The 14,632-nt window shown below is 43.6% G+C and overlaps 1 protein-coding gene across 1 annotated transcript in view; it reads right to left on the reverse strand.

Moving 5' to 3' along the window:
• micu1 (mitochondrial calcium uptake 1) overlaps positions 1 to 14,632 on the reverse strand; it is a 70,370-nt gene that overhangs the window by 10,236 nt on the left and 45,502 nt on the right. The window contains exons 6-9 of the mRNA XM_080448650.1: positions 8,318 to 8,432; positions 6,042 to 6,124; positions 4,676 to 4,876; positions 1,422 to 1,559 (exon numbers count right to left, since the gene is read on the reverse strand). Of these exons, the coding sequence (XP_080304776.1) occupies positions 1,422 to 1,559; positions 4,676 to 4,876; positions 6,042 to 6,124; positions 8,318 to 8,432 (537 nt within the window). The remainder of the gene's footprint in view (positions 1 to 1,421; positions 1,560 to 4,675; positions 4,877 to 6,041; positions 6,125 to 8,317; positions 8,433 to 14,632) is intronic.

Below are 14,632 nucleotides of genomic sequence, written 5' to 3' on the forward strand. Positions count from 1 at the left end.
GGAGAGGAGAGAGCATTACACCAGAGCAATGCCTCTGACAGGGGAGGAGAGGAGAGAGCATTACACCAGAGCAATGCCTCTGACAGGGAGGGGAGGAGAGAGCATTACACCAGAGCAATGCCTCTGACAGGGGAGGAGAGGAGAGAGCATTACACCAGAGCAATGCCTCTGACAGGGAGGAGAGGAGAGAGCATTACACCAGAGGGACAAATGAGCAGAGGAAAAGTAGAAATGTTTCCCCTTGTGACCACCTTGCTCTTACTACCAGTTGCCAATATTCCACCCAAACGGGAACCGAGTTAATAGGATTGTTGATGAATATCAGAGCCGAGTAGTTGAGAGGGAGGCACGGAGGCCTAAACGTCAGGGATCGGGGTGCTTTGTATGCAGACGGTGGAAGATGGAGCTGAGAGAAGGCAGAGGAAGTGAGCGAGCGTTGGGCAGGTAGTTAGAGGGAAGGCTCTGACACGGACAAATATTGTGCTTTTATTCCACTACAATTATTTGAAAACTTTAGTTACTTTGTAGATTTGGATTATTATTATAAAACATACATTACCTAGTTCAGCCCCATATACATTTTGGCCATTAGAAAATAGCCGATCTACGAGCTCAAAATATGTCGCGACGCATTGTGAGCTTGTAGATCGGCTATTTCAAAAGATTTTTATACATTTTATACATTTGAAAACTTGTGAAACGGGACATTCTGCATAATGAGCACTTTCTACTTTTGGTACTTTAAGTACATTTTGATGCCAATACTTTTGTACTTTTACTCAAGTAAATTTTTAATTCTGGACAGAGTATTTCTACATTGCAGTATTGATACTTTTACTTAAGTAAGAAATGTGAGTACTTTTTCCACCACTCCCCCCCACACCCACCCACCCCCACCCACCCCCACACACACACACACACACACACACACACACACACACACACACACACACACACACACACACACACACACACACACACACACACACACACACACACACACACACACACACACACACACACACACACACACACACACACACACGTCACAATACTGATGGTCTCATATGCTTCCAAAAACAGCTGGTACAGTGAACGCCACTTTTAATTTACCTGGTGGGTATGGCAGAAAGACAACACAGGGAGACATACAGTATAAGAAGAAGAGATGAGAGGCAGAGAGAGGGAGGATGAGAAGGAGAGATGCTGACTGCAGTCTGAATTCCCCGGGGAGGCTGAGCTACAGCAGCTTTGCCTGGTAGCCCGGGAGGAATATAGCTTTCCACGCCGTTCCGTCTTCTTCTCTTTTTTGCTAATTGAGGCGTTTAACCACGGAGCTAGCCTTATCGTAACCAAGTTTGACATCTGCGATACACCCCCCCCACCCACACACACACACACACACACACACACACACACACCTGTGCATCCTTGAACATCTTCTTCAGGCCCTTCTGCATCAGTTTGAGTTTACGGGACTGGACCCCGCTGTAGACCAGCAGCATGCCTCCAAACTGCCTCTCTGTGATCCTACCGTCCACGGGGTCGTTCCTCTCAAACTGCGGGGGAGGGGAGAGACGGTTAAAGATTAGAGCCAGACCCATGACAGATTGTTTTGGGTTCAATCAATCAATGGCATTCGTTGATTTTGGAGAATCCTAGTCCACTGATTACCCATACATTTGTAAAAGAAAACAAGAAAAACGTTTTATGAAAGTTTAGCAAATATAGAAAACTTCAAAATAGCCAATCTATACAATCGGCTAATTCGTAAAACGTATTAAAACAAAAAATATATATTTTCACCTATAATGGCATGCCCATAATAGGGACACCAGGTTGTAAGTGGTTAAAACCCGGGACACATCGGCTGCATAATTGTCAATACCGAAAAAATCTAATAATCTGATATATCGGGGGCACGGTGGCGCAGTCGGAAGCGCTCACAGCTAGAAAGTCCTGGGTTCGATTCCCGCCGGGGACGCTGTGGGCACTGGGAGCGTGCCTGATGGAGGGGAAAGGAACTGGTTGGAATAACGTGTTCCTTCCACGCGCTACGTCCATAGAGTTAAAAATTATAGAGAGGGCCCCGGATATCCCCTCCCATCCACTTGCATTGAATTGCTCCCCCAGCGCATGAGGCGAAATCACCCCTTCTTCCGGGTTGGAAATCTGATATATCGGTGTGGCTCTATTAAAGATTGAGTGTCGGCTGTCGGGCACAGTTGCAGAGGATGAAGGGAAGGAGGGAGGGACTAGAGAGAGAGATGGGAAACTATAAATACTGGTGTCAGCCTTCAAGTTGAATCACGCCTGGGGGTTGGCGTGGCGACATTAATTCTGCATGTGCATTTTTATAGCGTTCCAATGGAAGCATGGGCTAGCAACAGTGGGGCCTGGCCGTGTCAGGTCAATACGGCTGATTTACATCTGCGGCCTCTTGACAGCCGCGGGGGCTCCTACTCAGCCTCCAGCCCCCCCCTACCCCCCCCCTCCCCCGCAGCGAGCTTTCAAAATGCTAATTCCAACACGCTTCTGACAGCCGGGTTTCACGAGTCATGACAAAGCCAAAATAAAGCCTGCAAGGGAATGGCTTGGGAGTGCAACACACCAAGTGTTGCGGTGGGGCCTCTGACACGTTCATGGCATGCACAAATGGAAGTCCGACTTGGTGAGTTGAAGGGCTGATTAAAAGACTGCAGCGCGGCTTGTTCGTTTCACCGTGCATGGACAGTCACGCACGGACAGGCTCATAAAGAGAGAACCACCACATACCCGCTGGGATTCTCCGATTCCACGCCCTCTCCCTCTGCTATCGAAAAGTTCCGTTCTTTTTTTACGTATGTGAAAGGTGAATTTGAATCCCCGATTTTTAGGGGTGTGCTGATATATCGTCCCGCGATATATCGCGATACGTTTTCGTGACGATATGTATCGTTTTGGGGAAAAAATATCGTTTTTTGTAACAATATAATAATCAGGCATGCAAACAGCCCGAGGTGAAAAGGGTGACAACATGTTTTTTTGGGTCAGGTGTCACACTATTGCCCTATTTGGATTCAAAACGACTATTGTAGCTGAAAAGCTACAAGTTTGCATTTCTGAATAATGCAAAAACAGAATTATTTGTTTGCATTTGCTTTTTTTCTCCCCCATATATTTTCATAATAAAAAAGTGCGTATCGTATCGTATCGAAATCGTATCGAAGTTGTGAATCCCCGATTTTACACTAAATGTGTGACCACTTGCCAGGAATGTATATGAAACACAGAAGTGAGTCAAGAGAGACTTGAGACCCGATTTACACTTTGTTCTACGATGGTGTCAAAGAAAGAGGGGGAAAAAAAGCGGTGCGAGCTTGTAGATCAGCCATTTCTGGCCCGCGTTCAACAGAATGTAAATTAAGCCTGAGAGAGAGAAAAAGAGTCGGTGCAGGGGGGGGAACATAAGCAACTGGAGGGCCATCCGGCCATGAAAAAGATTTAGGTGCTGAATTAAAGCCCAAGCAGTGATGCAGCATCAGCAATTAGAGGGAAAGAGAGAGAAGGCGGGAGAGAGGGAGATAAGAGAGAGGGAGGGAGGGAGGGAGGGAGAGAGGGAGATAAGAGAGAGGGAGGGAGGGAGGGAGGGAGGGAGAGAGGGAGGTATATAGAGATAGAGGCATTGACACAGAGTCTTAAAGATGAGGATGGTCCAGTGTGTTAACTGCTGTTTTATCATTTGGCTCCTTGAAGCAGCAGAGCGGGGAGTTCATTAACGACACGGCGGGGCCTTTGCCGGAGCGTCTACTGGCAGAAGAAATCCTGTTCCTCAGCGCTTCGGATGGCATGTCTACAGAACTAGCGTCCACGCTAATTAACCCTTTAAGACCGGGAACGCATCTGTGTCATTTTAAGGTTTCTTTGGCTATATAAAATATATACAAGCGTGCCGCGCTATGAGCTTGTAGATCTGCTATTTTTAGATTTATTTTTGCAAATCTTTTATTTTCAACTCAAATCTTTGCTTCTGGGGGGTCCCTGGAACAAAATATTCTTAGATGGGAGGGGGTCCGCGGACAAATACATATTATTTTGGGGGGTCCTTGACATGAAAAAAGTTGATAATAAGTTGATATATATATAACATAAGTAAAAAATCTATTTAAAAAAACTTTAGGGAAAACAAACTGTTAGACATTTGTAAAATCCCCAGAAGCAAAGATTTGAGTTAAAAACTTTTGCTTTAAAAAAGTATACATATATATTCAAACTAAAGATTTGCACACATTTTCACGATTTCTCAAAAATAGCAGATCTACAAGCTCATAGCGCGGCACCAAGTGCCGCGCTATGAGCTTGTAGATCTGCTATTTTTGAATAGCCAAAGAAACCTTAAAATGACACACATGCGTTCCCTTCCCGGCCTTAAAGGGTTAATAGAGGAACCACATGGTATGCTTGACGGCAATGAGTACTTGTTACGGCGGAGGCAGACAGTACAAGGGGGGTGCTCACTGCTCAGGTGTTCCAGAAGGAGAAAGAAAAGGGAGTTATAATCAACTTTCAAAGCCCAGGGAAAGAGTACTATTCACAACACAAAACAGACCAGACAATTTATTTTGGAGACAGACAACTCTGTTTTGTTGACAACACACTTGGCAAAAACTGCTGTAGTACTGCTGTAAAATCTAACCTCTAGTTTGAGCACGTCATGCTGCAGCATCCTCTGGAACTCCAGGAAGCTGCCGATGGTGAGCTTGCCCTTGAGGTCGGCTCCGAAGAAGTAGGTGGTGAGTGCAGAGCTACAGCCGGCCGTCCTCAGGGTGTTGCCCGTGGTGGAGCGGTCTCTGTGTCGCATGCCCATGCTGGTCTGAGAACGGATGATGCTCTGGACCTGGACAGTGTGTGAAGGCATGATGACATTCAGCTAAAACAAAACCTTTATATTAACACATTCCCTGCCATTGACGGAGATCTCAGTCATTTCAACAAAAAAAAAGTTAATATTTTTTATTTTTTTGTTCTCACAGAACCAGGAGATAACGTGATCCAAAGATTTACTGCTCCATTCACTTCCTGTTTAAAGTATTTGGGAAATATTCTGTATCTCGGCTTCTGTGTTTTACTGTGTATTTTTGGCGAAACGTGCTATTTTCAACGGCGTATAACAAGCGAACGGGAGGTCGCGATGTCTTTTTTTTTTTCACGGAATTAGCAACCATGATTAGCAACCGTGATTAGCAACCATCAGGGGATCGATCATACTGGAGAAAAAAATTCTGTGGTTCTTGAAAGATTAGTCAGAATGCTTAAAAATGCAGGCAGAAGCTAAAGCCTGTTTTAGAAAACCCCTGGCAGTGAATGTGTTAACAAATGACCAAAATAAATCCCTTATCTCCCAATTTAGTCATTATGCTAATTCTCGATTCCCTGTGTATTCTAGTCCCATGTCCCATAAGTCAATGATGATAGCTCCCTTGGAACGCCCAGCCAAGCTGGAGGCACTGTGGAGGATTCAAAACCCTACTAGTCTCCGCGGTGAAAGGTAAGAACCTTACAATTGTATGGTGAATTCAATTCCCTTGTTATGCCCAGAAAATAACACATCTAGCAGAAAAGAACAGAGGAAGTCCTGAGTAAAGGTGATGAGCTAGTTCGATGCAATTTATTCAGTAGCTTCCCCCATTTTAAACAGGTCTATTAGTGAAGGAAGAAGTTCAAATAAAAGGTGTGAGGTCTGAAAAAACACCTCTATGAAAGCGATAATGGTGGTAGTGCTGTAGTGATACTGAAAAGCCCATCAGAACTAATGGCAGAGAGATATTAGGCTGTAATACAATAGCACTGCTCTTTGTCTTCCTCTGGTCTTGTGACAGTAGAGTATGTCAGTGCAGGGCTTATCCTTATTGCCTCTTTGTGTAATATGGCTTACTGTAATACGATCTGGATGTGGATATTGTGGTATATACCATTGTAATGGGCAGGCGTGCTCTTTTTTGTTTGTTGTTGATGTGGTATATTTGAATTGTATTCTGGATGGTGTGCTGCTGAATCCTAACCTGCTCAAACTCCTCCAGATCCACCTCTCCGTCGCCGTTCAAATCAAACATCTTGAAGGCAATCTCAAAGTTCCTCTGGGGAGCTAGAAACCACAGGGGACACACGTACAGAAGAGTCAGGGACACTGTTTATAATACACTGAGATCGACACAGGACAACACAATGGGGCTCGCTGTATCACCAGAACAACCTGCAGAGTTCAATACCGACTCCATCAGATATGGGATGCATCGGAGACTGTGTATGGAGCGATAAAGATGAATCGCTGACAAGAGGGAACAGGCTGTGTGTGTGTGTGTGTGTGTGTGTGTGTGTGTGTGTGTGTGTGTGTGTGTGTGTGTGTGTGTGTGTGTGTGTGTGTGTGTGTGTGTGTGTGTGTGTGTGTGTGTGTGTGTGTGTGTGTGTGTGTGTGTGTGTGTGTGTGTGTGTGTGTGTGCGCGCGTGCGTGCGTGCGTGCGTGCGTGCGTGCGTGCGTATCACGTCAAGAAAGGAGATATTTCTTAGATGAAGTGGATTAAATGGACTGAGACCAAGCATAAGGTGTCCTGCCTGTGTGCTAATGAAGGACTTGCCCTTGATAATCTCCTCTGTGACAAATCTCATACAAATGAGAAAACCGTTCTTTTTTTAATGTTGAATGGTCAAAGTCAAGTTGGGAATAAAAGTTTACTGGCCTTTTGGAAAAGAGGGGACCTAACGCCCCATCGCTCTTAGTCTGGACTGTCGACACATTCATAACAGAATGCAAGTCTCAAGGCCAATACGGCCGGCACATCAATCAATATAGCGGTAGCTCAGTTATAGATAAAACAAAGACAAAACACTCTTTCAGTGAAACAAGATAACTAGTAGAGATAACTTGCCAGACAAACCGTTATCCGTTGTAACAACTGACAGTTATTTACACCGTACTGAGCAGGAGGACATAATTCTGGCCTCGCTAGCATTATTATATCAGACATTTGTAAAGCAGAATGGACAGTGAAATCCCCAAGGCTGTGCTTTTTTCCTTTTATTTTTTTTTGCTGGCAAATCAGGGAAACAAAGTGTAGGGGACAAACAAGCAAAATATCCTGACTGTATTTAATGGACCCTACAGACATGTTTAGACCATTGATTACTGCAAATCGTTTCCCATAAGCATACAGTGGTTTGGTTGATTTTTTGAGGCAGCCAGTGGATTCCATTCATTTCAGAATGAAAATCAATTTGCACACACCGGAAACTTGCTTGAGTGAGATACTCCAACACGCTAAATATCATTGCAAGGTAATTTTGCGTCAAAGTTAGGTCAAGCATTTTAATGATTTTTTAAATGTGGATTTATTTGAAAAGTGTAGCCAACAATTGTCCCTGGAGGAAAGATTGATTTATGAACACATTTAAAACGGCCATGATATATAATTGACTCACTTATTCAGGTAAGTTCGGTAACGTTCTTTGGAGAAAATGTAAACAAATTCAAAAGAAAGAAAATAATTACCTAAACTATAAAATAATGAACAGGAAAATAGTCTGTACGATATATAGTCAAAGCTGTGTAGACAATGACCTAGTGACGGAGACATGCTCCTTCAATCATTAAAGGGATAGTTCACCCAAAAAAGTATTTTTTTCCTATCAATTAGTCACCCCATGGAGACTTGAATGAATGGATATTTTTTAGTTTTTTTTCTCATTCCTAAGCCAATAATTTGATGACCGGCAGTGGTTCCGGTAGGAGACACATGCAGTCTCCTTTGTCTCTCCTACCGGAATCGCTGGTCATCAAATTATTGGCTTAGGAATGCGACAAAAACAAAAAAATATCTGTGAATTCAAGTCTCCATGGGGTGACTAATTGATAGAAAAAAAGTATTTTTCATTTCATTCAGTGCCATTGACATCGCCGACGTCACGTTTTTCATAAGCCCAGAGTGCCAATGACGTCACCGACGTCATAAAAAATAATAATAATAGTATATATATTTTTTTATTATTATTATTTTTTTTAAATGTTCAGAACCCAAGATATCATGATTTGAAGATTTGCTGCTCCATTCACTTGTTTAACTTCTTACTGAAAAAGGCTGTATCTCGGCTCCTAAGCACTTTCTTTTTTTACAATGTATTTTTGGCCTTGGCACAGGGGTGATAAAGCCAGAAATAAGTTTGGCACTGAATGAGTTAAGCCCTATTTTATACTTTGGTTATTATTTTAGAAGATTTCTTTTTTTTTAATACATTAGTTAATAAATGTTGAGGGTTTATAGATAGGGTTCAATCAGATACATACTGGAGAGCACGGTGGTGAGGAAGATGTAATCAGAGAAGGAGATGAGGCCGCATTCTCCCAGCGTGAAGAAGATGCTGTCCTCATCTGCAAACTTCTCCCTCTCTTGGGCTATCTTCTGCTCCGGGAAGAGAGAGAGTGTGTTAAAAAACCCACAGCCTGTGATGCAGCGTTCCCCTTACAGCTTTTAAAATGGACCCATGGGAGGATGACAGGTTCCTGTGTGTGTCTGTGTGTGTGTGTCTCTGTGTGTGTGAGTGTCTGAGGCTCATTGAAACCACTTATAATTTACTGGAGTATGTCAAATTTTCAATACTTTTACTTCTAATCCACTACATCTCAGAGGAAAATATTGTACTTTCACTTCACTTCAATTATTTGACAACTTTAGTTACTAGTTACTTTGTAGATTGTGATTATTATTACAAAACATACATTAACCACTTCAGACCTATATATATACATTTCGGCCATTTGAAAATAGCCGATCTACAATTTCACAATGTGTCGCGATGCGACGCATTGTGAGCTTGTAGATCTGCTATTTTCAAAAGATTTCTATACATTTGAAAACTTGAAACGGGACATTCTGCATAATGAGCACTTTTACTTTTGGTACTTTAAGTATAATTTGAATACTTTTGTACTTTTACTCAAGTAAATTTTGAATTCCCGACTTTTACTCGTAATGGAGTATTTCTACATTGTGGTACTGATACGAATTTGAGTACTTTTTCCACCACTGGTTGTGAGCTTGTAGATCTGCTATGTTCGCTGTCTGTCGTTGACAAAGCATACAGGATCAGGGCTTGAGTGGCTTTTAGACCGTGGCTGAGCTCAGACACGCACACAGGTGCACAGACACCAACACAAAAACACGAGCGTGGTAAATATATGGTTATAAGGAAGGTAACAAGGCCAGGGGAAGGTCGGATCATACCAATAACTGTCATGCAAGTGCTGTGCATACACATGAAGCCGAACAGGCAAAGGGAGAGGGGCAGCGGTGAGGAGATGGTTAAAACACTAAGTCTATTAGTATATATAAGTGTGGCCCGGCACATTATCATCAACAGTGGCTGTACTCACAGTGTGGAAATCGACACACAGAGAGAGAGAGAGAGAGACAACACCAAGAAAGAGAAACACTGTGGCACAAACACAGAGACTATGGATTAACTATACGTGGAAACACAACCCGGAAATGTATTAATCCTTAAAACAGCGAAAGTGACCTTTCGTTTCTCTGACACACACACTCTCGCTCGCTCACACAAACACGCGCGCACGCAAGATTTCCTCGTTAGCATGTGTATAGTTACAGCATTGCATGAAAGGTTTTGTTTTAATCCACATGCGCACGACACACACACACACACACACACAGACACACACACACACACACACACAGACACACACACAGTGGTAAAAAACACAGATCCCCGCTATACTGGGGGAGGTGGTTCTACCCAAAACACACACACACAAGAAGAGAAGAAGAGGACAGACTTTGACAGAGCATGCCTATGGGGGAACGGGACTGGAGGAGAGGGCTCATTACGGGCCCATGTGGAGTTTACCTCCGTCTGTAAGGAGGTCCGGTTCAGGAGGAGGAAGGAGGAGCAGAAACAAACGTTAAGAGCACTGCTGTCTCTAGCAAGAGAGGCCGTGGGCACAAAACACACACCAGACCATATGTGCTTTTTCACGTCACCTCACACTGTAAAATCCTCCGTGTTAAAGGGATAGTTCACCCAAAAAAATGACTTATTTTCTATCAATTATACACACCCCTTGAAGCCTTCAATTCATGGCGATTGTTTTGTTTTTTGTCGATTTCCTAAGCCAATAATTTGATGACTGGCGGAAAGATGCGAATGTCTCCGGTAGGAGACTCAAAGTTGACACTTTGAGTCTCCTACCGGAGCTGACGCCGGTCATCAAATTATTGGCGAAAAAAAAAATCTTCATGAATTCAAGGCTTCATGGGGTGTGTAATCGATAGAAAAAAAGTATTTTTGAGGGTGAACTATCCCTTTAATCCAACTCCGAGAATGTACGAATGTAACCAAATGGAACCGTAGGGGTTCATTTGGTTACATTTGTACACTCTCAAGAGTTGGATTAACACATGCATGCATACACACAGAGAAAACTGTTTGTTTTTTTCCGACATAAGATTTTAGGAGAGCACCACTCAATTTCAGAATTCACATTATGTAATTCATATGTCTAATTCATATTCATACATTTGTGTACATGGGGAACTCCCTGCTAATGCTATGTAAGGCTACAACCTGAAGCTGCTCCATTGACAATGACCGGGGGCACTGCCTCACAGAATGACACTTAAAGAGCTTTTAAAATGAGCGAAAGGCATTCTAATCTCATGTGTAAAAACTACAATCACAGTCCCTCTGCTTTCAGCTTCTCCAAGTGATTGTCAACGGAACTGTACACTGGTGTTAAGTTACAGTTTGGACAAACAGACTGTATTTTCCAGCGATGGGGGGAGGGTGAAGGGGGTCAATTTAGACAGCGAGTTCACAACGTGACATCTGTGCTGGGACCTATTTATATATACTGTACATTGCATGAGAAACATGGCTGAATAGTGAAATTAAGTGGCGGTCTCCCCGCAAGAGAAAAGTTATGACCAGATGTAAAAATTACTTCCCCTCCCATGAACCCACACTCCTTCCGCATGAGATAAAACGACTGCTAAAAGCAAGTGATACAGCTTTTATGAAGTGTATCGCTATCCCCAATTGGGCATACATCTTGATTCATCTGTGTCACTGCCGCGAATGTAGAGAAATGTGGTTTTACCCTAAACATTTATAATGAATGACCCCCTGTGTGCGTAATGAGGAGAGGAGTGAGTGGGTCAGAGAGAGCGGGGGAGGGAAGAGAAAGGTAGAGAGAGAGAGAGAGGGCTATTATTGGAATAGTAGTACTGCAGAGAGATATATATATGAGAGAGAGATACGGAGAGATGAAAGATGAAGCCAGCTGCTGCAGGAGTCTGCAGGAGTGTGCAAATGTTTTCACGTGTGTGTGTGTGTGTGTGTGTGTGTGTGTGTGTGTGTGTGTGTGTGTGTGTGTGTGTGTGTGTGTGTGTGTGTGTGTGTGTTTGTATTGGAAAGGAGGATGAGCAAGAGAGAGAGGGAGAGAAATGCTAAATTTACGCTCCGTCGAAAATAGCCTAAAATAGCCGATCTACAAACCTTAGTAGATCGGCTATTGTCAGCGCGCGAGACCACCGTAAGACCTAAGCATGACTCAGGCTAAAGAGAGACAGAATAGACACATACAGTAGGGGCGACGATGCCACCAACAGTGGTGTAAAAGTAACAAAGTACATGTACTCAAGTACTGCACTTGAGGTACAATTTTGAGGTATTCTTTACTTTACCGTACTTTACCGAGTATTTTCAATTTGCAGTACTTTTACTTCTACTCCACTACATCTCAGGCAAATATTGTACTTTTACTCCACTACAATTATTTGAAAACTTTAGTTAATTTGCAGATATAAATTATTATATTATAAAACATACATTAACCACTTCAGGCCTATTTTATACGTAGGCCATTTGAAAATAGCCGATCTACAAGCTCACAACGCGTCGCGATGCGACGCGTTGTGAGCTTGTAGATCTGCTATTTTCAAAAATGTTAGTGCTTTTACTTTTGATCCTTTAAGTATATTTTGATGCCAATACTAACATTTTTAACACAGGCCGAGTATTTTTTACATTGCAGTATTGATACTTTTACTTAAGTAAAGCAATTGAGTACTTTTTCCACCACTGGGTGATGATGATGGCACACACAACAAGCTCTCTGGGCTCTGAAGTGAGAGGCAACCAGGAGAGGATCTCTGCTCACCAGTAACGCAGACCTGACTACATGAGTGCACACACACACACACTGTCTTCCCGCCCACACACATGCACACAACATGGGACATGTAACCACACAGGGCCTCATTAGAGAGGGGTAATAACTCATAGTCTCTACACTGTAATAGTCAAGGACAAATATAGCCCCATGGTATAGTTTCAGTGACATTCAAGTAGAACCATACACGGCACGACCTCAACCCCTTTCACCCTTGGTGTCCTTCTGTTAGAGAAGTCATTCTGGGGAAAAGAAACGTTAAGAAACTACACAGGTACAACGTCAAAACGATCGGCTGTTTTCGCTTTTCAGCGGCTAAGGATTATGTACTGGTGCTAAATGGCTAATCAACTGAGCAAATTGCAAAAGTAGTTTTTTCTCTCTCGAAAACATCACTGCGAGTGGGCGCCCGGAAAAAAACACAAACGCAGCTAATGCACAAACAAATAGTCCTTTCATAATCAGCTTCTCTTGTACAGAGCACATGTCCAACATCCTACATTGGAGCCATTCCATCCTTGGACTGGAGTGATGGGCTGATAATAGCTAAAGCTAACATCTCTCTCTCTCTCTCTCAAACACACACACACACACAATCCCCTGTGCTGCCATGCGTCTCCGACACATTAACACATGCATGATGACGCATTCTGCATTCTTTCAGGCCCCCCCCCCCCCACACACACACACACACACTCACACACACTCACACCACACTGTGCTTTAGGTTTCCTTTAGGCTCTGCAGCCTGTTAGACTGCGAGTGTGTGCAGCTCAGGGGCATCATCCTCCATAGTTCTACATGACTGGTGATGGCTTGGAGGCCCCCCAAATCCCCCCAAGCCCCGCCCCCCCCATCAAATCTGTTCTCTGTTGGATGAGGAGCCCAGGGAGAACTTTCAGTCCATGCTCCGAAACACAATTACATTTCTGATGCACGCAACGTTTCTCTGTTCAGGGACAGCACACAGGTCTGGTAACAGTTAAACCAGATTTATAGTTTTTAGTTGTGCCTTTAGTGCTGCTTTGGCTCCTGCATTTGATTGGTCAACTGAGAGGGACACGGTGGTTCTGAAACAATACTAAAAGGATCCCAAACTTCTTTGCTCTCAGTCGTACCAAACATTCAAACGTACTCTGAACTTCAGTCGACCTGTCTTGGAGTGTCTTCTGTGTCAGTGTTTCTGAACAAGTGAACCGGTTTCATTTCATACATTCGAGAAGTCTCTTAGTATGTAGGCTGTGTCTGGGTGTGTCAGTCACGCCACGGCCAGTTCTGCAAGCTTGAATCCCAATGACAAACTGCCCGGCCGTGAGTCCTCTGGGAGCTGAGGCAGAAATGCAGAGCTGTGACAGGGCTGGGGGGCTGGGCAGTCAAGATTTAGCGGTCTCATACACACACACACACACACACACACACACACACACACATTCACACTTGCTCAGTTAAGTGTATGGTCAGCTCCCTAATCTCCCTAATGTAATAGACTAGAGATCAGCCCTGTAGCGGTCCTACGTCCAAGTTCATCTCGCCCACAACGAGTTTAGGAGTGGACTCATGGATGCTGAGCATAGCCAGCAGCTTGCACATCAAAGGGCTAAATTAACTCTCTGCTCATATTATAGTTATAGTTCAGTAAACTGTTTTACACGCACACCATTTCAAAGTTATAAAGTCGGGCTACACAAAAAGGCTATTGGGATGCACGATTGCACGTAGGGTGAAAATATTGCATCACTGGGTTCAGGATAACATTAGAAATTGTGTTTGGAAAATAACTTGAGCTGCTAAGGAGAAAGCGAATGATGAAAGATTGTTATAGTCGATCTATTCTGTATTGTTGCTTTGAGGTTTGGGTTCAATCATTCCGCAGAAGTGATGGTGATGAGACATAAATGTCAATGATGATCCAGCATTGTCTCTGTGGCATTACAATGGAAAACAGACATCTGTTCAAGCCACTACTGGTTCATTCAACACGTAATAATACGGCAATCCTTTCAGCGCCAAAAGAACTGCCAAAAGAACCATATTAAACACGCAAAGCCAACTATTAAACGCTCTCCTGCTGTTTACGTATACAATACATTGTGAAAACCCCACCACGTGTGTGCATGTGTGTGTGGCATGGCGGTTGGCCTGGGGAGCCAGTGGCAGTTTGGTCCTCATGGCCCACATTAATGCCACTGTACAGACTGCAATGTTTTGTTGATGATTAGATCGGTCTCTCCGTCCAACACTGTTGCAGCTGCAGAAACACTGATAACAGGCCAGGGAGAGGAAGGCTGCATAGCGAGGGACGAGGGAATCAAATGCTGTGGCATGCTCTTACAAACTCTGCTCCAGCATTTGGCCTTATATTGTTTTTCTCCAATGTCAGTAAAAAAGGTGACCTTGCTAAGGCTATGTCACGCA

Source organism: Gymnoscopelus braueri, assembly GCF_963280865.1.
Source record: "Gymnoscopelus braueri genome assembly, chromosome: 14".
Classification (NCBI taxonomy): Eukaryota; Metazoa; Chordata; class Actinopteri; order Myctophiformes; family Myctophidae; genus Gymnoscopelus; species Gymnoscopelus braueri.